Source organism: Oncorhynchus keta, chromosome 11 (assembly GCF_023373465.1).
Source record: "Oncorhynchus keta strain PuntledgeMale-10-30-2019 chromosome 11, Oket_V2, whole genome shotgun sequence".
NCBI lineage: Eukaryota > Metazoa > Chordata > Actinopteri > Salmoniformes > Salmonidae > Oncorhynchus > Oncorhynchus keta.
The window spans coordinates 49,282,785-49,305,408 of record NC_068431.1 but is presented as its reverse complement, the minus strand read 5'-3'; the positions used below and the strand labels follow the sequence as shown (position 1 = coordinate 49,305,408).

At 45.8% G+C, this 22,624-nt stretch overlaps 1 protein-coding gene across 5 annotated transcripts; it reads right to left on the bottom strand.

The window, feature by feature from the left end:
- Nucleotides 1-885: 885 nt before the first annotated feature.
- LOC118390489 (CXXC-type zinc finger protein 5-like) lies at nt 886-21,580 on the bottom strand. Of its 5 annotated transcripts, none has more exons than XM_035781103.2 (4): nt 21,460-21,580; nt 21,273-21,345; nt 10,657-11,691; nt 886-2,279 (listed from the first exon to the last, which is right to left on the bottom strand). In XM_035781103.2, exons 3-4 carry the CDS (start codon nt 11,461-11,463, stop codon nt 2,235-2,237), a joined length of 852 nt encoding a protein of 283 aa, XP_035636996.1. In that variant the 5' UTR covers nt 11,464-11,691; nt 21,273-21,345; nt 21,460-21,580; the 3' UTR covers nt 886-2,234. The 5 variants fall into 5 exon arrangements, with proteins under 5 accessions (XP_035636996.1, XP_035636992.1, XP_035636997.1 ...); XM_035781099.2 differs by having other exon boundaries at nt 21,277-21,345; XM_035781104.2 differs by having other exon boundaries at nt 886-2,276; nt 21,277-21,564.
- Between the last annotated feature and the right edge of the window lie 1,044 nt (nt 21,581-22,624).

The window sequence follows — 22,624 nt, the reverse complement described above, 5'->3', positions numbered from 1 at the left end:
TGTCTAGGAGCAACAGCGGCTCAGCCGTGAAGTGGTAGGTCATATAGTGTATCATAGCCATTGAACTCTGTAATTGTTTTAAAGTCAGCATTGGCCTCATGGTTAAATCCCGGAGAGGTTTCCTTTTTCTCCGGCAACTGAGTTAGGAAGGACACCTGTATCTTTGTAGTTACTGGGTGCATTGATAGACCATCCAAAATGTAATTAATAACTTCACCATGTTAAAAGGCATATTCAATGTCTGCTTTATTTTTTACTCATCTACCAGTAATGTAGGTGCCCTTCTTTGCGAGGCATTAGAAAACCTCCCTGGTCTTTGTGGTTGAATCTGTGTTTGAAATTCACTGCTTGACTGAGGGACCTTACAGATAATTGTGTGTGTGGGGTACAGAGATGAGGTAGTCATTCAAAAATCATGTTAAACACTATTATTGTAGTTCATGCAACTTATTATGTGACTTGTTAAGCACATTTTTACTCCTGAACTTATTTAGGCTTGACATAACAAAGGGGTTGAATACTTATTGACTCAAGATACTTCAGATTTTCATTTGGAATTAAGTGCTAATATTTCAAAAACACAATTCCACTTTGACATTATGGGTGACACAAAATCTAAATTTAATCAATTTTAAATGCAGGCTGTAACATAACAAAATGTGGAAAAAGTCAAGGGGTGTGAATACCTTCTGAAGGCACTATAGATCCTTCGGGTACAAAGCTTGCCTGAGGAGAACTAATGTGTGTTTTTATATTTTCTGAGCTGTTCAACCCTTTTTAGGGCATCCTGGGAAACACTGACCAAAAACGTGGTTCCTACCCTGTCACACTATAGTTGTTGTCTGTATTGACTATCTATGAATGAATGAAACCAAGGACTCATGGTGAAACTCACCATTTCCTGATTCTGCTTTAATGAGTTGTACTTCCCACCCCATCCATTTTTTATTATTATATCCAATGATATGAAAAGGGAACAAATGTTTAATATTACTGGACATTTTCATACTTCAGAATTTTCTAAATTCCGTCATTGTTTTAGAAAAAAAACATGCAAAGACAAGTAAACAAACATCAGAACTGTAAATTTTGACACAAAGACATGCATTCGTTTTTATTCACAAAACCAGTCCAATTTTCTAAATGAATACAAACATCGCTGTTGTTTTAAAAGATGTAGCTACCAGCAACATAATCCCCCCAAAAACAAAGAAGAAAAAAACAAAGAAATCTTTTTTCAGTGCGTTCAAATGGGTAGACCCAGAGCTAAGCTATCCCAAATGGAAGTGCTGTCTCCTAGTGCTGTCACCCTCTGTGCTATTCCAAATGGAAGTGCTGTCTCCTAGTGCTGTCGCCCTCTGCGTTGGGATCCTCATGACACACACTAGTTTGGGCCACAGGAACGTAAGGCTGCCAGTTTCACAAAATAAAAAGCTTGGAAATACAGGCGTGGAAAACACGGTTGGTTGGTTGGTTGCTTTGTTGGTTTGTTGGTTTGTTGGTTGGGGAGATTCCAGTTCTCTGGAGGATAGCATCATCCTGCTAAAGATGTAAATGTAACTGGACTTCTGCCCGATGGGATAACAGTTGCTATTTCATTTCGATAAGTATTTGTACATTTTTGAAATATCTCCGTGTTCTTTTACAAGACAACCAGTGATCCGTTTTCAAAACAATATTCGTAAAACAAAAAACAAATCATCAAATAGACAAGGCTTTAAGTTTAAGAACAATGGTGCTAAAATTACAATAGTGCCTGCCGTTAGCCACTAGTTTGAAAATATAGCCGTAAATGTACATTCTCTACACGAGTACTGTATCTTTCCACACGTGAACAACATTAACACCAAACACACAAATGAGTTGATTGTCCACACTCAGTCCGTCATTTCTGTTTGGCAACGAACAGTTCCATGTCTGAGAGACAGAAAAAACCTGCTGGAGAAAGGACAAAAGGTACCAAAATGGAAAACATAGAAAAGGGAATGAAAGTTGCCAATAGATATTTTTCTTTATGTTCAATTTTTGGTTCAAGGAATAAGCAGGTGCATTTACTCTTTTTTTTTGTATAATTTCTGTTGAGTTCTTTTGTATATTTTTGTTGTTTGTTTGCTTGTCAGCCAGTGTCCGTGCCGAGACAATCCAAGCGAGAGTTGGCATTGCACTTGATCGCAGAGCTTTGGGTTTGGGTAGGTAAGGGGGTAAGGGGGTAAGGGTGGAGGAGGGTCAGAGTCTTACTGGAACCATCGGAATGCTGCTCCTGTGGGAAGCATCACCTTCTTAAGAGAAACAAAAAGAAACAGAGAGAGCAGAGGGAAGGAGAGGGTTAGTAGATACAGGCTGAAGAAAACACATCCCGAGACCCATTGTAAACTGCAACATCTGCAGTTTTTTGTTCTCTCTCTCTCTCACTTTCTCTCTCTCTTTCTCTCTGTGGACGTTTTTCTCCCCCAGACTAATGATTGAATAGATTCAGACAACAACATGCTCATCAAATCTCCACATCAAACACATTTACAGACACCATAACCCTCCATATCTGCCGACTCCTGTCTTCTGCTCTCTCTCTCTCTCTCTCTCTCTCTCTCTCTCTCTCTCTCTGTCTCTCTCTCTCTGTCTCTCTGTCTCTCTCTCTCTGTCTCTCTCTCTCTCTCTCTCTCTCTCTCTGTCTCTCTCTCTGTCTCTCTCTCTCTGTGTCTCTGTCTCTCTCTCTCTCTCTCTCTCTCTCTCTCTCTCTCTCTCTCTCTCTCTCTCTGTCTGTGTCTGTCCCCCCCCCATCCCCCAAGGCTCTATCAGTGAAATCACTGCGTCCCACCCAGACATATCCCCAGCCCTCCCCTCCTCCCTCACCTCTCTCTGGCCTTCTGGCCCACACCCCACCCTCCTCCCTCATCAGCCATGGGCAATGGCCTTGGCTCCACGCGAAACTCGATATGGCACATTCATTATTTAGTCACCACGCAGTCACAGACCTCTCCCACCACACCACACCACACCACTCTCACGGGTGACACTGCTCTCTCTGTTCCTCCCTCTCTCCTCTCTGTGTGGGATCTCCAGCTCTGACTGCATTGCACTAGGCAGGGCAGGCACCAATGCAATGCAGCTGCAGGGGTTCAGTGGTCACCTGCCAGTCAGAAGATAGAGGACCACTGGGGCTCAGGCTCAGTCCCCAGATCTGCAGCACGGCTAGCGTTCTGAAAAGCACAACTCTACTGCGGCACAGAATCTCACATTAGCTAGAACTGCCCGGGGCCAGTCAGGAGTAGCGCCACAAACACTTACGCACCCACGCACACTCATTCCCTCACCAGGGCTTGACTTGGACTGAAATAGGTGCCGGTTCTCCATTTGGGTACTGTTGTTCATATTTAGGTGTAGGAGCTCCACAGTACTGTTGAGCGAATGTTCTATAAGAGGAACAGGAGCTGAAGCAGTCGAACATTGAGGCTCCAGCGAGCTCCTGCCCGATTCAAGCACAGTCCCTCACACACACTCACGCCTACCTCCACTCACGCATATGAACATGCAGACACACACCTCCACATGCACAGGCACAAATCACAACCGCACAAAAAGCACACGATTCAGACACAATCTAAACAACGTACACACCATTAAGGTAGTAAGAAGGTGGCAATTTGCTCGCCTGTCAGTCATACACACAGACAGCACGCAAATGATTTGCACGTCACCACACGTGCAGAGAAATACTGAAATTGTAATATATTTACAGCCAGGGCAAATGTTGGACACTAGAAAAGCAAGGAGGTCAAGGTGGTGCAAGGTCCATAAGCACCTCACTAATGACCTTTCACCTATGACACTCAGGCACATAGATGCTACCCTCAAGCCCTTTTTCACTGGGAACCAACACATTTAAAAAGGAAAAAAACTCTGAGCCAACACCTGTGACCTCCACTCTGCATAAACACGGTTGTTTGTCATGTCTGGCCTAGGGGGAGGGGACTCCCAAGGTCACAATCCATTCCAGGCATCCATTTCAATGTCCAGCATATTAATCTCTGTTTATTGATTTAACTATGAATATGCTACTGCTACTTTCCTCAATGGACGCTGCATATAGCCTATGCTTTCCTCCACCCAGGGGCCTTCTAGCCTTCCTTTAGCACACATACTGAGAGAATTGGTTAGCAGAACAGGTCATACTCTGAAATGGCTCCGGTATCTAATTTGTTATCTTATTTGTCCTGGCATAGTTGGACTGTGTGGTGGGGACAGCTGATCGAGGACCTGCTCGTAGGGGAGCGTTCTCTTTAGAGCAGAGCATTAGGCTAAAGACTCCCATCAATCACTTCCCACTGGACAGCCCCAGGTCCACTTGTCACAAGAGCCCTTTCACCCTGAGCTTTGATGCTGAGAGACCTCGGACAGTTTTAGACCGTGATGTCATCTCTCCCCTCTCGTAGGTAGGCTATGGGAGTCAATAACCCCACTGCTGTATGTGGGTTGAGCTGTCTGCAAGTACATCTGTCTGTCCGTACCTGTCTATCCTACTCCTAGCAGTTTCTGTGTCTGGCTGGCAACGTGCCTACTGATCTGTGCATCTCAATGTCAGGCTGCATGCCTGTGTGTCTCTGCGTCAGTCTGCATGCCTGTGTGTCTCTGCGTCAGTCTGCATGCCTGTGTGTCTCTGCGTCAGTCTGCATGCCTGTGTGTCTCTGCGTCAGTCTGCATGCCTGTGTGCCTCTGCGTCAGTCTGCATGCCTGTGTGCCTCTGCGTCAGTCTGCATGCCTGTGTGTCTCTGCGTCAGTCTGCATGCCTGTGTGTCTCTGCGTCAGTCTGCATGCCTGTGTGTCTCTGCGTCAGTCTGCATGCCTGTGTGTCTCTGCGTCAGTCTGCATGCCTGTGTGTCTCTGCGTCAGTCTGCATGCCTGTGTGTCTCTGCGTCAGTCTGCTCTCCCAGTCTGCCGTTCGGTTTCTGAGAGGGAACACTAAGTGAAAACTCTCTGGCTCCAGTGTCCGCATGCCGCAAACTGGCCATATCGCCAGACATCTAATGCCTGTAGTGGGTCGGCTTGATCTGTCATCAGGGATACGATACTTGAAACGCACCAACAGAGACACACAGTTATTGGTAAACACACAGCCATAGCAGAATGTTCATCAAACAGTGATGTATACACTTCAAACAAACAAACATTCACAAAAAAACAAAAAAAATCCCCCCCAGGCCCCAAGTGACCCTGACAAACAAATCCAAACAACAGACCATAGTACAGAAACACACGAGCATTAACAAATAAATACACAATATAAACACAAGATTGTGACCTAAAAATCTATACTTTTCTCACCTAGACAGCAAGTAGCAACAGAGAGACTGAGCCAGTCAACAGTGAGACTGAGACAGTCAACAGTGAGACTGAGCCAGTCAACAGTGAGACTGAGCCAGTCAACAGTGAGACTGAGCCAGTCAACAGAGAGACTGAGCCAGTCAACAGTGAGACTGAGCCAGTCAACAGTGAGACTGAGCCAGTCAACAGTGAGACTGAGCCAGTCAACAGTGAGACTGAGCCAGTCAACAGTGAGACTGAGCCAGTCAACAGTGAGACTGAGCCAGTCAACAGTGAGACTGAGCCAGTCAACAGAGAGACTGAGCCAGTCAACAGTGAGACTGAGCCAGTCAACAGTGAGACTGAGCCAGTCAACAGTGAGACTGAGCCAGTCAACAGTGAGACTGAGCCAGGCAACAGTGAGACTGAGCCAGTCAACAGTGAGACTGAGCCAGGCAACAGTGAGACTGAGCCAGTCAACAGTGAGACTGAGCCAGGCAACAGTGAGACTGAGCCAGTCAACAGTGAGACTGAGCCAGTCAACAGTGAGACTGAGCCAGTCAACAGTGAGACTGAGCCAGGCAACAGTGAGACTGAGCCAGTCAACAGTGAGACTGAGCCAGTCAACAGTGAGACTGAGCCAGTCAACAGTGAGACTGAGCCAGTCAACAGTGAGACTGAGCCAGTCAACAGTGAGACTGAGCCAGTCAACAGTGAGACTGAGCCAGTCAACAGTGAGACTGAGCCAGTCAACAGTGAGACTGAGCCAGTCAACAGTGAGACTGAGCCAGACAACAGTGAGACTGAGCCAGTCAACAGTGAGACTGAGCCAGTCAACAGTGAGACTGAGCCAGGCAACAGTGAGACTGAGCCAGTCAACAGTGAGACTGCAGTATGCTGCAGAAAGGGACTAGTTCTCCTGGGCTCCGTTTATTTCTGTTCAAATGTAGCGTTCCCAAAATAAATCCAGACATCTCCAGCCAGCGAGGTGTGAGGTGGCAAGGGCCTCGTCACGCTACCTCCCCCTAACTCTGTTTTCTCAGCCATCTTTAGTCTGCCATGAGGTTTCGACGGGAAACCTTCAACACCCCCAAAACATGGAGCCGTCGCCCTCTCTTTCTATTCTCACATACACAGACCACATCAGACTGTATAAACTTCACGTGCATCAAAAACAAGCAACTAACACACACAGACCACATCAGACTGTATAAACTTCACGTGCATCAAAAACAAGCAACTAACACACACAGACCACATCAGACTGTATAAACTTCACGTGCATCAAAAACAAGCAACTAACACACACAGACCACATCAGACTGTATAAACTTCACGTGCATCAAAACAAGCAACTAACACACACAGACCACATCAGACTGTATAAACTTCACGTGCATCAAAAACAAGCAACTAACACACACAGACCACATCAGACTGTATAAACTTCACGTGCATCAAAAACAAGCAACTAACACACACAGACCACATCAGACTGTATAAACTTCACGTGCATCAAAAACAAGCAACTAACACACACAGACCAACAATTAAAACCTTTAATAAAAATCTGTTGCAAATTTGTAATAAAGGAATTATGAATATGCTATCAAAAGCAGTGATAGTCGCTAAGGTATCTGAGAAAATGTATACAAAACACAAAAACAACCTGTTTTTCCCCAGATTTCGGGTGTCTGGAGAGGTCAAAACAAACTCATTCACTCACACACACACACTCACTCACTCACTCACTCACTCACTCACTCACTCACTCACTCACGCACGCACGCACGCACGCACGCACGCACGCACGCACGCACGCACGCACGCACGCACGCACGCACGCACACACGCACACACGCACACACACACACACACACACACACACACACACACACACACACACACACACACACACACACACACACACACACACACACACACACACAGAAAGCGCGAGAGAGAAACACACACACTACAAGCACTATGGCTAACAGTCTATGCCACCTCGCTAAGTGATCCCCATCCATTAGCCTCCCTGTTAGACAGCCGGCTGTGTGTATGTGAGATGTGACACTCTGGGGCTGTTTCCACTACACTCCAGCTGAAGCAAACAGCAGATGACTGTCTGTGGCGTGCTGCTTCCGAGCCGGACCAGATGACCATGGCCCTCCATTTTGTCCCGGTTGCTGCTGCTCTGGTGTCACTGAACATGTCCTAACCTCAGTGACCAAGAGTAATGAGTGGGTTGGGCAATATTTTTCGAACCGTTCCATAATTCCCCAGTTAACAGAACATAAAACAGAGTAAACTAGATAATATTATCTGTACAGTCCACAGTGTGGTGATACTTAACAGGGGAACATAGGTTGATAGTACAAGCAGTGTAATCTACTGTAAAGACTGAATGAACCCCCTCCATTGACAACATGAACGGCAGTCCTCTCAGGCAAGCCCTAATAAATTATAAACCCGCCCATCTGGAAGATCAAAGTGGGATATTGGGGGCCAAATTTCAGATGTGTTATTGTTCCAAATATGTTTTGTGCCATCGTTCTCACCTTTGACCTTCAGCACTACGATGACACAACTCGGTCTGACCTACTGACTGACTGTGCGAGTCGACTCTCTGGCCTACTGGCCTGTGGACCAACGCAAGCACTAACACAGAACAAGTTCTAGCCAGCGTTTGGCCTGCTAAGGGCCCGTTCAGATTAGGCATACCATTGTTTTCAAGATAGAAGAACTAAACCCAATCTGAAGGAGAGGTCAACAGTTCATTCGATGCTAAGCTATTCCAAATGGAAATGCTAAACAGGTGTACATAGTTGTCCCGTTAACATCACATCAAGTGCCTCTGCTAAGGCTGTCCTGCTGATGCGCTGCATGTGGAAAGCACGACAACAAGCAATCTGATTTTATTAGCAGCATAAAATCCTTCAACTATCGGACATAAATCCATGGGAAACGGAGATTAGTTGGCTGCGATTCTCTCTTGTGGTTTCGGGAGAAACAAACGCAGACGTCGACCCCATAGTGAAGGTTGCAGTCCATGCATATTCAATCACCTGTTGTTGATCTGATGCCGTGAACAACTGATGGACATTTCTGCCATGTGACCACTGATAGCATACCACCAATCAATAACACACAGGAAATTCTATTACTATCACACATCCACAAGCATCTGATTACTTAAGAGAACCGTTTCAGAGTAAGGTTAGGGCTGTGCACAGTGCAACCATTTGACGTGACATCTGAAGTGGAATCCTGTCTTGATCACAAAAGCGATGATGGGGGGCATGCGGGTCAAGCCCTGTTTAATCTGAGTTGTTGCATGTGTGCTCGGGGGCACAATGACCAGATTACACCAGATGATACCCCACTGTCTCGTGAACGTGAGTATTGTAGTATATCTGTAGCAACAGGGAGATACTGTATTCAGGATCACAGCATTCTGCAGACTGTAACAGACATTGGTAGAGAGCCCACTTGTTATGGTCAGGACAGGATTGTGTACGAGCATAGCACATGTACAGAGTCCGCGTAAGATATTGCCGGCGTCGCTATTGGCGGAACAGAGGCCGACAGAGAAGAAAATGTCGATACCCAGGCAGCAGAACCTATAGACACCACCATTGTCTTTCCATCTAAGAAAGGAGCCATAAACTTTTGAATGTGATGCTCACCTCTTTTGTACAATTAACGGGGGTCAATTGCTTTACCCCTCTTAACGGCGATTCAATATTGCGTAATGTCATCGTGACAATTGAGGTAATACACCAAAATATTGTCAGGGACGTTATGTCATTTGGCATCGCATGTTTATCAGAGCTTTTGGAGCAGTACTGACATCATGAATATAATTGTCAAAGGTGCCCTAAAAACACGATCGGATATGCCACAGGAACTTCTCTGAGGTTACAAAAGGGTGACACTGATTTGAGTTTGGGCCCAGTGCCACTGAGGTGACCCAGATGAGAAGTTTGCAGGCAATTTAGCCAAAACAGGCGTGCCACAGGAGAGAGAGAGATCGGTCGAGAGGGGGGCGCCTGTCCCACACTGACACCTGGTGCTCCAGATGACAACCCCATGGCCAGATGGACCATGTCACACACACATATGCTCTGCCACACATACTACCCATCCAAAACATGTACACACAAACACATCCACAATGTCACGCACTGCAACACACACGGTCTCGGTCGAACATCTACAGAAACTCTTACAATCCTAAAAAAGCCCATCGTACCCTCTCTCTCGTTCGTTCTATCTCCTCATTCCTCCTTACACACAAACCTCGGGGCCACACTAATTTAGTAACATACCACACAAAACATCACATGCACAAACCCCCCCCAGTCGAGAAATGCACAATCTACCTGTTCTGTGAGGGCATAAAATAAAAGATGTGTATCATGGTAGGTGTGGAGAGGGGTTTGCTCAGTGCGTGTGGAGGACAGATTAAAGAGACCCCATGGGGCATGTCTACCCCCCCCCCCACACACACACAGACTCACCCTCCCCCTCATCACCACCTGTTATTCTCCTGCTCTGCTCAAAGCCTCGCCCCATCAAAAAGATGCTCCACACCCTTCAGAGCAGAGCTCTATACATACACGCATAAAGAGTTCTAAGTGTTGTAAGTGTGGATGGTTAAGGTAAACTCCCAACACTCTTTCCACACCTACACTCTTTTGGCTCCCGGTAGAACCCTTTTTGGTTCCACATAGAACCCTTTTGGGTTCCATATAGAACCCTCTGTGGAAAGGGTCCTACGTGGAAAATAAAAAGGGTTCCACCTGGAACCAAAAGAGTTCTACCTGGAACTAAAAAATGGGTCTTCAAAGGGCTGCTATGGGGACAGCCAAAGAACCCTTTTAGGTTCTTGATTGCATCTTTTTTGTGTACTGTATTTTATTTAACTAGGCAAGTCAGTTAAGAACAAATTCTTATTTACAATGACGGCCTACACCGACCAAACCCAGACAACGCTGGGCCAATTGTGCGCTGCCCTATGAGACTGCCAATCACAGCCGGATGTGATATAGCCTGGATTTGAACCAGGGTGTCTCTAGCACTGAAATGCAGTGCCTTAGACTGCTGTGACACTCGGGAGCCCATCCTGCCTGACCCTTCCTTCTATGACACTCTATGACCCTTCTATGACCCTCTATGACACTTCTAGGACCCTTCTATGACACTCTATGACCCTTCTATGACCCTTCTATGACCCTCTATGACACTCTATGACCCTTCTATGACCCCTCTATGACCCTCTATGACACTTCTATGATCCTTCTATGACACTCTATGACACTCTATGTCATCTTTAACCCCCCACTAAGCTCTTACCTCCAGAGCGGCAGACGGTTTCTTTTTCAGCTCCTCACATTTGCGGAACTTGCAGATCTGGTGGCCCGTTTTGCGGTTCCGGCAGCTGCTGCACGTCTCGCAGTTAATCCGCCGGCGGCAGGGCGGGCACATGCCGCAGCGTTTCCGCTTCTTTTTGCCGGAGTTGATGGCCGAGGCCAGCTCGCTCTGCGCCGGGTACTCGGCCAGGCCGGCCATGTGCAGCGCGCTGTCGGCCAAGAACACTCCTGCCGGTGTCATGATGAACAGCCCCGGGTTGAACGGGAAGCCGCCTCCAACACCGTACGGGAAGTCCGCAACACCGCCAACAGAGTCCACAGCAGACGCACCCTCCAAGTCGCTTGTCCCTGAGCCTGAATCACTACCCCCCATCCCCATCCCCATCCCCCCCGGCAGCAGCATGTGCTCCATCCCAGCCCTCTTTAGCAGCTCCGCCGCCTGGGCAAAGTGCAGCAGGCCGTTCTGTCCCTCCAAGACCTGCTCCAGGGTCCGGTCCAGCTTGGCTGCCGCCAGCGCTGAGACGGTGGGCTGGGGCTGTGGGGGCGGCTGGGGCTTGGCCGGGTGGCTCTTGGCCTCTCCGTTGTGGTGTGCGTGTCCATTAGTGTTGGTGGGGCAGGCAGCTGTGTACTGGGAGAGGGTGCGGGACCTCTTAAGGCTCTTACTCAGGGGCTCACTGATGATGCCACTGCGGTTCCTGCGCTCGACGACAGGGACATCCTCCGTGCAGCTGTTCCGCTCCAGGGCCTCGGCTGTCCGGTCTCGGCTTCCCTCCGACCGTCCGCTAGACATGGTCCAGTGCGTGCAGGGCTGGGGGGGGGGGCGGGGCGGGAGGGGGGACAGGGGGCGAGCAGAGGAGGGGGAGCCGATAGGTTCTCACAGTCTGCTCTGAGCCCAGGTGAGGTGGCACCTCCCCGCTGCGGACGAATCGGCCAGCCAATCACAGGCAGGCCCTAGAGCCCTGGCTCTCGTTCTAAACCTCAGCCCTCATCCGCATCCTTTCACTGGCAACCTACAAAACTGACACAGGGAGAGAGGAGAGCGAGAAGGGTCCTTCAATAACAGGCTCAGTGTTGGACCTAGACAGCATCTTAGTAAACAACCGACTCCATTGATATAAATGGGACAGCAACTCTGCCATGCCTTAATGTTACCTGTTTATTTATTAGATTGAACACGGCTGGTGGAGAGAGAAAAAAAACTGCAAAAACGAGACAGCTCACTCAGAGAGTATGTATCTAAACAGCTCATGAAGACAGTGTAATAGCCCGGGAAGATGTGTCCACTTACACAACTAAACGTTCATCAACCCCCCCCCCAGAGAGCGCTATGTTTTCTCCTCCAATTTCACCAGTTTATGAGCTAATTCCCACCCTTTAGGTTTAGGTTGAATGCAGTCATAGTATTTCCCAGGAGAAAACCATGAAGAGCTGGCCTGTGGAGACACACTCTTTCCATCAAAGGGATTTGTAACAATAATTCCCACACACTACATGCAGACACAATTGAAATCCATTTTCACATGAATTAAGACTTCAGACCATGAACAATCCCCACGTTGCCATCCCGCTCTCCTACTCCCAGAAACGTTGACTTAGTGTTAGTGGTGGTACCGCTGCTGGTGAGGGTCAAACTTCATGTATTTGAAGGATCTCCTGGCATGTGACAATGTTAAACATTTGTGTATGTATTTAATTGGAGAGTTTCATTCCAAAATGCAATATATCCAGTATTAGAAGTGTGTTTTTATCTAATCGTGGCACGGGGGTGGTTCAAATGTGCTTGTTTGTAATCCATCATCTGATGGATTCATTTCAGAGAGGCAAATAATCATGTTCTGTTGCCAAATGCTATATATCCGCCACACTCTCACTTTACACAATAGAATGTAACAAATAACTACATCTTTAATAAAGAACTGTACAAATGATACATTTGTGACAAACCCCCCCCCAGTTTTACAAAAAAAGTATCAATAAAGTAATATGACATCTGTATGCATATACATTTTGTTATTTAGCAGATTTAGGTCTTATTCAGAGTGACATGCAGTTAGTCCATTCATCTTAAGATCGCTAGGTGAGACAACCATATATCACAGTCAAATATACAGGATATGGACGATCCATTCCAACTCAAAAATGGATGTATAGCGTTTTGCTTGGAAAATTCCAGAAAATTATGTAATGGCTTTAGAAGCTTCTGATAGGCTAATTGACATAATCTGAATCAATTGGAGATGTAGCTGTGGATGTATTTCAAGGCCTACCTTCAAACTCAGTGCCTCTTTGCTTGACATCATGGGAAAATCAAAAGAAATAAGCCAAGACCTCAGAAAACAAAATTGCTGACCTCCACAAGTCTGGTTCATCCTTGGGAGCAATTTTCAAACGCCTGAAGGTACCACGTTCATCTGTACAAACAATAGTACGCAAGAATAAACACCATGGGACCACGCAGCCGTCATACCGCTCAGGAAGGACACGCGTTCTGTCTCCTCAAATCAAATCAAATTGTATTTGTCACATACACATGGTTAGCAGATGTTAATGCGAGTGTAGCAAAATGATTGTGCTTCTAGTTCCGACAATGCAGTAATAACCAACGAGTAATCGAACCTAATAATTCCACAACTACTACCTTATACACACAAGTGTAAAGGGATAAAGAATATGTACATAAAGATATATGAATGAGTGATGGTACAGAACGGCATAGGCAAGATGCAGTAGATGGTATCGAGTATAGTATATACATATGAGATGAGTAATGTAGGGTATGTAAACATAAAGTGGCATAGTTTAAAGTGGCTAGTGATACATGTATTACATACGGCCGGCCGGCCGCCCAACAACCTGCCCGCTTGACCCTATCCCCTCCTCTCTTCTCCAGACCATTTCCGGAGACCTTCTCCCTTACCTCACCTCGCTCATCAACTCATCCCTGACCGCTGGCTACGTCCCTTCCGTCCTCAAGAGAGCGAGAGTTGCACCCCTTCTGAAAAAACCTACACTCGATCCCTCCGATGTCAACAACTACAGACCAGTATCCCTTCTTTCTTTTCTCTCCAAAACTCTTGAACGTGCCGTCCTTGGCCAGCTCTACCGCTATCTCTCTCAGAATGACCTTCTTGATCCAAATCAGTCAGGTTTCAAGACTAGTCATTCAACTGAGACTGCTCTTCTCTGCATCACGGAGGCGCTCCGCACTGCTAAAGCTAACTCTCTCTCCTCTGCTCTCATCCTTCTAGACCTATCGGCTGCCTTCGATACTGTGAACCATCAGATCCTCCTCTCCACCCTCTCCGAGTTGGGCATCTCCGGCGCGGCCCACGCTTGGATTGCGTCTTACCTGACAGGTCGCTCCTACCAGGTGGCGTGGCGAGAATCTGTCTCCTCACCACGCGCTCTCCCCGGGGCTCTGTTCTAGGCCCTCTCCTATTCTCGCTATACACCAAGTCACTTGGCTCTGTCATAACCTCACATGGTCTCTCCTATCATTGCTATGCAGACGACACACAATTAATCTTCTCCTTTCCCCCTTCTGATGACCAGGTGGCGAATCGCATCTCTGCATGTCTGGCAGACATATCAGTGTGGATGACGGATCACCACCTCAAGCTGAACCTCGGCAAGACGGAGCTGCTCTTCCTCCTGGGGAAGGACTGCCCATTCCATGATCTCGCCATCACGGTTGACAACTCCATTGTGTCCTCCTCCCAGAGCACTAAGAACCTTGGCGTGATCCTGGACAACACCCTGTCGTTCTCAACTAACATCAAGGCGGTGGCCCGTTCCTGTAGGTTCATGCTCTACAACATCCGCAGAGTACGACCCTGCCTCACACAGGAAGCGGCGCAGGTCCTAATCCAGGCACTTGTCATCTCCCGTCTGGATTACTGCAACTCGCTGTTGGCTGGGCTCCCTGCCTGTGCCATTAAACCCCTACAACTCATCCAGAACGCCGCAGCCCGTCTGGTGTTCAACCTTCCCAAGTTCTCTCACGTCACCCCGCTCCTCCGCTCTCTCCACTGGCTTCCAGTTGAAGCTCGCATCCGCTACAAGACCATGGTGCTTGCCTACGGAGCTGTGAGGGGAACGGCACCTCAGTACCTCCAGGCTCTGATCAGGCCCTACACCCAAACAAGGGCACTGCGTTCATCCACCTCTGGCCTGCTCGCCTCCCTACCACTGAGGAAGTACAGTTCCCGCTCAGCCCAGTCAAAACTGTTCGCTGCTCTGGCCCCCCAATGGTGGAACAAACTCCCTCACGACGCCAGGACAGCGGAGTCAATCACCACCTTCCGGAGACACCTGAAACCCCACCTCTTTAAGGAATACCTAGGATAGGATAAGTAATCCTTCTCACCCCCCCTAAAAGATTTAGATGCACTATTGTAAAGTGGCTGTTCCACTGGATGTCATAAGGTGAATGCACCAATTTGTAAGTCGCTCTGGATAAGAGTGTCTGCTAAATGACTTAAATGTAAATGTATAAAGATGGCAAGATGCAGTAGATGATAAATAATACAGTATATACATATGCATATGAGATTAGTAATGGAGGGTATGTAAACATTATATTAAGTGGCATTGTTTAAAGTGGCTAGTGATACATTTTTTACATCAATTTCCATTATTAAAGTGGCTGGAGTTGAGTCAGTATGTTGGCAGCAGCCACTCAATGTTAGTGGTGGCTGTTTAACAGTCTGATGGCCTTGAGATAGAAGCTGTTTTTCAGTCTCTCGGTCCCTGCTTTGATGCACCTGTACTGACCTCGCCTTCTGGATGATAGCGGGGTGAACAGGCAGTGGCTCGGGTGCTTTGCTGCAGGTGGGACTGGTGCACTTCACAAAATAGATGGCATAATGAGGGAGGAAGATTATGTGGATATATTGAAGCAACATCTCAAGACATCAGTCAGGAAGTTAAAGCTTGGTCACAAATGGGTCTTCCATAAGGACAATGACTCCAAGCATACTTCCAAAGTTGTGGCAAAATGGCTTAAGGACAACAAAGTCAAGGTATTGGAGTGGCCATCACAAAGCACTGACCTAAATCCCAAAGAGAATTTGTGGGCAGAACTGAAAAAGCGTGTGCAAGAAAGGAGGCCTACAAACCTGACTCAGTTACACCAGCTCTGTCAGGAGGAATGGGCGATAATTCATACAACTTATTGTGGGAAGCTTGTGGAAGGCTACCCAAAACATTTGACCCTAGTTAAACAATTTAAAGGCAATGCTTCCAAATACTAATTGAGTGTATGTACACTTCTGACCCACTGAGAATGTGATGAAAGAAATAAAACCTGAAATAAATCATTCTCTCTACTATTATTCTGACATTTCACATTCTTAAAATAAAGTGGTGATCCTAACTGACCTAAAACAGGGAATTTTTACTCAGATTAAATGTCAGGAATTATGAAAAACTGAGTATAAATGTATTTGGCTAAGGTGTATGTAAACGTCTGACTTCAACTGTATTACCTCAATTACCTTGACTAACCTGTGCCCCCACACATTGACTCTGTACAGGGACCCATTGTATATAGCCTCGCTATTGTTATTATACTGCTGATCTTGAATTATTTATTACTTTCATTTCTTACTTTTAAAAGGTATTTTTCTTAAAACTGCATTGTTAGTTAAGGGCTTGTCAGTAAGCATTTCACTGCAAGGTTACACCTGTTGTAATCGGCGCATGTGACAAATGAAATTTGATTTTGAATTAACACACAAAAAGCCATTTAGAAAAATAAACAAACACAGGTTGACCACTTACAACACTGTAAGTTTGTTGGTTGTCATACTTCATGACATCATCAACCCTCAAATAACATATACAAAAAATAAGGTGCTAATGTTGTAATCTGAACTCATATGCCTTGTGGATGCCCTACTTTCGGTCCAATCAGCTGTGTTCACATATAAGGGTGGTATCGCCTATGATAATCAATAATGTTGTGTTCAAAAAAGAATGGAGGATGTGCACAGATAGTGGAGGACAGTGTCATGGCATGGGTCAAGTTGGTTGTCTCTTTTAACCCTCCTGTTGTGTTCAAGGTCGAATTGGACCCATTGACAAGTTATCTCTGAAAAATGTAGTTAATTTAAAACTGATTGTCATCAGGTTCCATGACTTTGTCCACTCAGGGCATCTGAACACACAAGATACATTTGGATGATTTTCATTACATTTTGGGTGTTTTATTTAACTTTTGTACACCTGTGGTGTTCCCGGTCAAAAATGACCCGTCATTAGGAATGAATGGCTGAGACTACAATTAGTGTATAAAATTGAGTTCAGGCACATTCCCATTCATCAGATGGACACACTTCCTCTCCCAGACCCCCACATACATGTGTGTTTGAGCGAGCAAACGCACACACACACACACACACACACACACACACACACACACACACACACACACACACACACACACACACACACACACACACACACACACACACACACACACACACACACACACACCTCACTCCCCTTCTTGGCTTCCATGGCAACCCCCCACGAGAACCTTTCCCCAATAGAATTTTTCCCCATGGGAACCACACCTGTTGGCATTCTCACAAACAATCGCAACATTGTTTCAATAATATATAGAACTTTTCTCGCAGTTCTGGTATATAAAGCTTTTTTTGAGGCCTTGCTCACAATTCATTCTGTGGCAGCACAATGACCAAACGATATACTGTATGTGAGGCTCTAGATAATATCTTTGATCATGACACTGGTGAGGAGGAGAGAGTCCTTGTTAAACTTTGCCACAAAGTAGTCTGTGATAAATAGCACAATATGTTTCATCTGAGTATTTGTTGTAGTCATAATAATCCATACATTATGCTTTGTTTACTCAAACACGAGTTGTATGAGCTCAGGTCAATGAGGCCTACCGGCCATCAATAGCAAATAGAAGTTCAAAACAAGTAATGTTCACAAGTTGATAAAAAGATCTAAAAGATTAGGCGATAATATATGTATTATTGTGGATTTATAATCAGCTATAATGGGGGCGGTCATTTTGGACCGGGAACACAGAATTCATTAACATGAAACGAACACAACAGGAGGGTTAAAATGCTGCTTGACAGTCTCTCTTGGGGAACATCTTATTATTCTCTATGAGACCATTTAATTTGCACAATCCAAGAATTGAAAAACAACCAATTTGCTGCTTGGGTATTTTTTCCCAATTCATTCATAAATTAAAATGGACTGAAATGGATTTGACTCCAAACACTTTATCCAGAGTGTGTACAGCTGAAAGATCCCAATGGCCAACCTTCTATGAAGAGACGCACTACCCCACTGACCTGTCCCCACTCACAAACAAGCACCTCCCTTAGAAAAACGGAGGAAATGGCCGGGCCAGTCCTTATAAGGGAAACAAAGGGAAGGGGAGGGAGAGAGGATGGGGTCTGCGCAGTGTGTGGAAATTGGAAGGCCAAAATTAGTGGGAGGTAAAGCTTCAAAGGCAGGAGCGCAGCCCCCGCATTCTCACCAGCTCAGGGGTCCGTGGCGCCAGCGGACTGGAGCCAGCAACTCAGCTCCTCTCCCTGCTCTCCTGCTCTGAGTCTGACCAGGGCTCTGCTCTCTCTCGCTGCTGCTACAGGGCCGCCCGCCTGCTCCACTAATGTCTATGCCTGTGTGTGTGTGTGTGTGTGTGTGTGTGTGTGTTTGTGTGTGTGTGTGTCTCTCTCTCTCTTTCTCCTGTCCTTGCCTCACTCCGTCTATGCTGAGAGTGTCTCTCTGTCTGACCCACATCCTTCGCACTCTTTCCATCTCCATCAAACGTGAACACGTCATTCACAGTCCATCTTTCCCAACCATCTCAGTGCCTCTTCTCACTCTACCATCCGTCTTCCAATGTCAAGGCCATGCCTTTCTAATAGTCTCTGTCCCACCTTCATATCATTCACAGTGACTCCTTGCCCCTTGACCACATTCCTTCTTGTTTTCACCCGTTCTCCTGATATCACTCTCACTCTGCTCCTCCGCCATGTCATTCACACACTCCCCCTGTGCAGGGGCGGCAAGTAGCCTAGTGGTTAGAGCGTTGGGCCAGTAAGCGGAAGGTTGCTGGATCGAATCCCTGAGCTGAGAAGGTAAATAATCTGTTGTTCTGCCCCTGAGCAAGGCAGTTAACCCACTGTTCCCCGGGCACAGAATACGTGGATGTCGATTAAGGCAGCCCCCCCCCCCCCCGCACCTCTCTGATTCAGAGGGGTTGGGTTAAATGCAGGAAAACACATTTCAGTTGAATACATTCAGTTGGACAAATGATATCTCTTCCAGACCCTAGACTGATCATCTCTTCTCTGTCACTCAACAGTCCCCCAGTTTCTGTGACCAAAGTATTCTCTCTGAATAGAATTATCCCAAATGCTGATACTGTTGAGATGATGGTGATTAGAAAAGCAAGGGTGAATGCACAATGAGGAACAAGTTGGTGAAAAAAACAATATATATATATATATTACTGGGGGAAAAAATGTATCTTCCTCAATGACGTCATTACCCATCATGCCAATGGTAGCCTTAGGTTATAACTTCTATCACAGCTTCTTCCTCCTGCTCAACTTCTCCTAACAGCATCACAAATAGGACTGCCATAATAAAACATAATAATACTTTCCAACTATACTTTGACTGAAGCACCCACTCTCCCTGCTTATATAGGTCTACACTGATTACGTCGGGGGGCTAGAGACATGGCTCGTGCTCCATCCCTGGAGGTCAGCGCGCAGCGGTAATTGGGCCCTCTCTGCTGAATAAACCATCCCAAGGAGTCTTTCCATACAGGCTCCCCAAGGCCAACGAGAAAGGGAGCTGTCTGGAATATACAAACAAAATGGTCTAACCCACGAGCGGAACTGAACAATCTTTGAAATCTGCAAGTGGAAAAAGTCATACTGAAGTGTGTATGATATAGGCCTAATGAATCATTTCGATTTTTAGAACATAGAATGAATATTCCTCAAAGTATTTTGCTGTATTCATAAAATTCTCATTAGGCCGATGAAAAAATAACCACAGCCTATAAAAAGAACGGGTCTAGTAGGCAAACAAATAAACAGATAGGCCTAAACTATTTAGGGTATTAAAATTGGGATTGATAATACTGTCAGTATGGCAAAATAGGGCATTTATTGCAATAGTTGTCGGTCCATATTTGCTGTCAGTGTAAAAAATAACATGTAGGCCTATTAAGAAATAAATATTCATTTTTGGCATCAATCATAACACCAAAACATCTAACAACAAGCCATGCCAAGTCTATGTTGTGGGACGCTGCAAGGTAGCTCAGCTAGAGGCTACTTTTTTGGTCAGGTAATGCAGAACCAAAGACAACACTTCCCTTCCCTTCAAACGCACGATCACGCAGACACGCACATCTATCATGCTCGTCCTCTCCCTCAGTCTCAACCCCCCCCATTTGTGCACGAGACCCAAGGAAGTTTATAAAGACCAGAATTAAATATCCAACCTGCTGCGTCTCTCTGTTTTTTCCCCTTCCCATTCCTGAGTTAAAATAAACAAAAGTATATCCGTGCGATGGTGTGTTAAATCGTTACTAACTATTTGCGTAAAATCGTGACTAATTATTTGCATAAACATGCAGCATAAGAGCGCCACTACCGGTGGCGGATTGCGGCAGTACCAGTACCAGGGGGTCGCGGTAAATCCAGGCTTGCAGCGGCGATACAGCACAGAGACATCGCGCGCACGAGACTGGCTGATCGTCGCATGCGGAACAATGAAGAACAAACACGTTCGCTCTACAATAAAATCACTCAGAGAACACCTGGCATACTGTTCTACGGATGAATCGGCTATAGGCTAAATCCCAAATCCCCCAAAATCTTGCTCGTTTTTCGGCCATTAGCCTATGCATTTTCACAAAAGCATTTGTTGATGATTCAAGGGAACACTGCAGAAAATAAAAGTTCCATTTAAATGTATCTCTAGGTGAAGAGATGCCTTATCACCACCTGACAATAAAAAGATTACAACCAGAAACGTCATCAAGACCCAACGCAAACTGTCATAATTTCAATGGAAAATATTTCTGGAGAGCGTAGAGTTTCTTGGAGCGCATGTCATTATCAGATGATTCACACTTTCATTATTCACCCCAAAAATCTTTGAATGAAATGAACAGCTCTCCACAATTCTACAAACCTCTAGAGCATTGCCAAATGATCGATGAAAAATGTACAAATGAGGACAGAATGTGACAGCAGAATGACGATTATGGCCATTCAAAAATATCAAGCCAATAACCGTGCATGCATCACATGCATCCGAGACCCGCGGATCCTAATTGTATCTCAAATTAAAGCAGCACAAAAAAATACCTTTTGTCTGGACTCAATGATCTGAAACCCCGGTCTCTGCGGTGCCAGCGTATGGTCTGCACCAGCACGTTTGAGAAGAACCATTCTCCCATTCTCCCAGTTAACTTGATCGTTAGGAAGATGACATCCCCAACTTTCAGCAGACTTCAACAAAGTATGATCCCCCCCTCCCTCCTATGTATCTGCATATTTGCAAACACTCTCTCTTTTTTGTTCGCACCTACCAAAGCGGTTCCGAGTGGAGGGGAGGGCTCCCACTGTCCAAGCCGTCCGTCTCCAAGCTTACCGTAGAGCTTGATGTAAAAAAATAAAGGGAAAAAACCTTACACTAAACCAATTAAATTAATATAGTCCTCGCCTGTATAGAACAAGCGGGAAATATAATAAGAAATGGTTGTAAAACGTACTTTCTCGGAAGCTGAGCGTGTGGGATCTCCAACCTTTTCGATTCTCGCAATCCCACCTACATCCCCACTCGCCGAGAAGAACATGCAAACACATTTCATCGATTTTTGGAGCTTCTCGGAAAAACCGAACTGGACTTTCGGCAGCATGGCGACAGAAAATAATATACCTTTTATACTTTTTAAAATATAGCGATATTACTCTTGTCGAGGCTTTCAGGTGCTCGACTTTGAATATTCAAGGGGCGTGTAAATGAAGAACATGTCTGTTATTAAAAGCTTGACATATTTATGACTTTGAGATGCATTTTACTGGTTGTTGTGGCTCCCATCAGTGCTGGCTGTAGGCACATTATGATTTGTTTCTCTCTGTATGAGCGCAAGTTGATATTTCGTCATACCTCTTTAAGACTTAACTTTCCTTTAACACATTCATGTTTACAAATAACTTTCACAGTGCATCTATCAATATGGAAACATATCCGATGGTTAATATTGCACGGACAAAAACCAATATTTTTCTCTTGTTTGATTTTCATTGATGGACATCCACATGTGTGTGAACCTAGCCTGTTAATGCGAAGTGTCAAGGTCTAGGCTATTACCTTGTTTTAAAAAATCGCCTAATCCTACGTATGGTAAGTATGGTAAGATGCGCTATTGCAATTCCCCTTTCCAGTAAGCAATGAGTCTGATTTGCAAAACAACATAATTGTCTTGATGGTAGAACTTCATTATTATAAATTGACATCATGTTGTCCTTCATTGATATTTTAATGTTCTAATTTAGGATGATAACACGTTCGTGTGGCATGTCACTGGTGGTTTCTGATGGTAACCATGTTTATTTTACGCAGCGGCTGACGGTGCGTAATTAGGTAATTAGACGATGGGTTGTTTTTCACACTCGAAGCGGTGTGTGCGCTCAGTCGCTACTCGCTATGTTATCGCCCATGACCGGTGCGCTCGGCTCCTCTTCTCGCTCAAACCAAGAGTCCACTCCACCTCTTTCGAATGTCCTGTCTACTGGCAGGCGGCCAACCGAAGTGTGTGGAAATGACACCGCCAGGGCGGCAGAGATTTTCCTTCATTTCTCTCCTTCCCAATTGCAGACGGGCTGACATTGGCTAGAAAGTGGAGCAGCTCGTCAGGGACAATCAATGCGAAT

Bases quoted from the DNA above. Each gene is read 5' to 3' on its own strand.
- LOC118390489 (XM_035781103.2), bottom strand. From the start codon at position 11,463: ATGTCTAGCGGACGGTCGGAGGGAAGCCGAGACCGGACAGCCGAGGCC. The intron at 2,280-10,656 runs GTAAGAGCTTAG...GTTTCTCTTAAG, and splicing joins AACCGTCTGCCGCTCTGGAG to AAGGTGATGCTTCCCACAGG.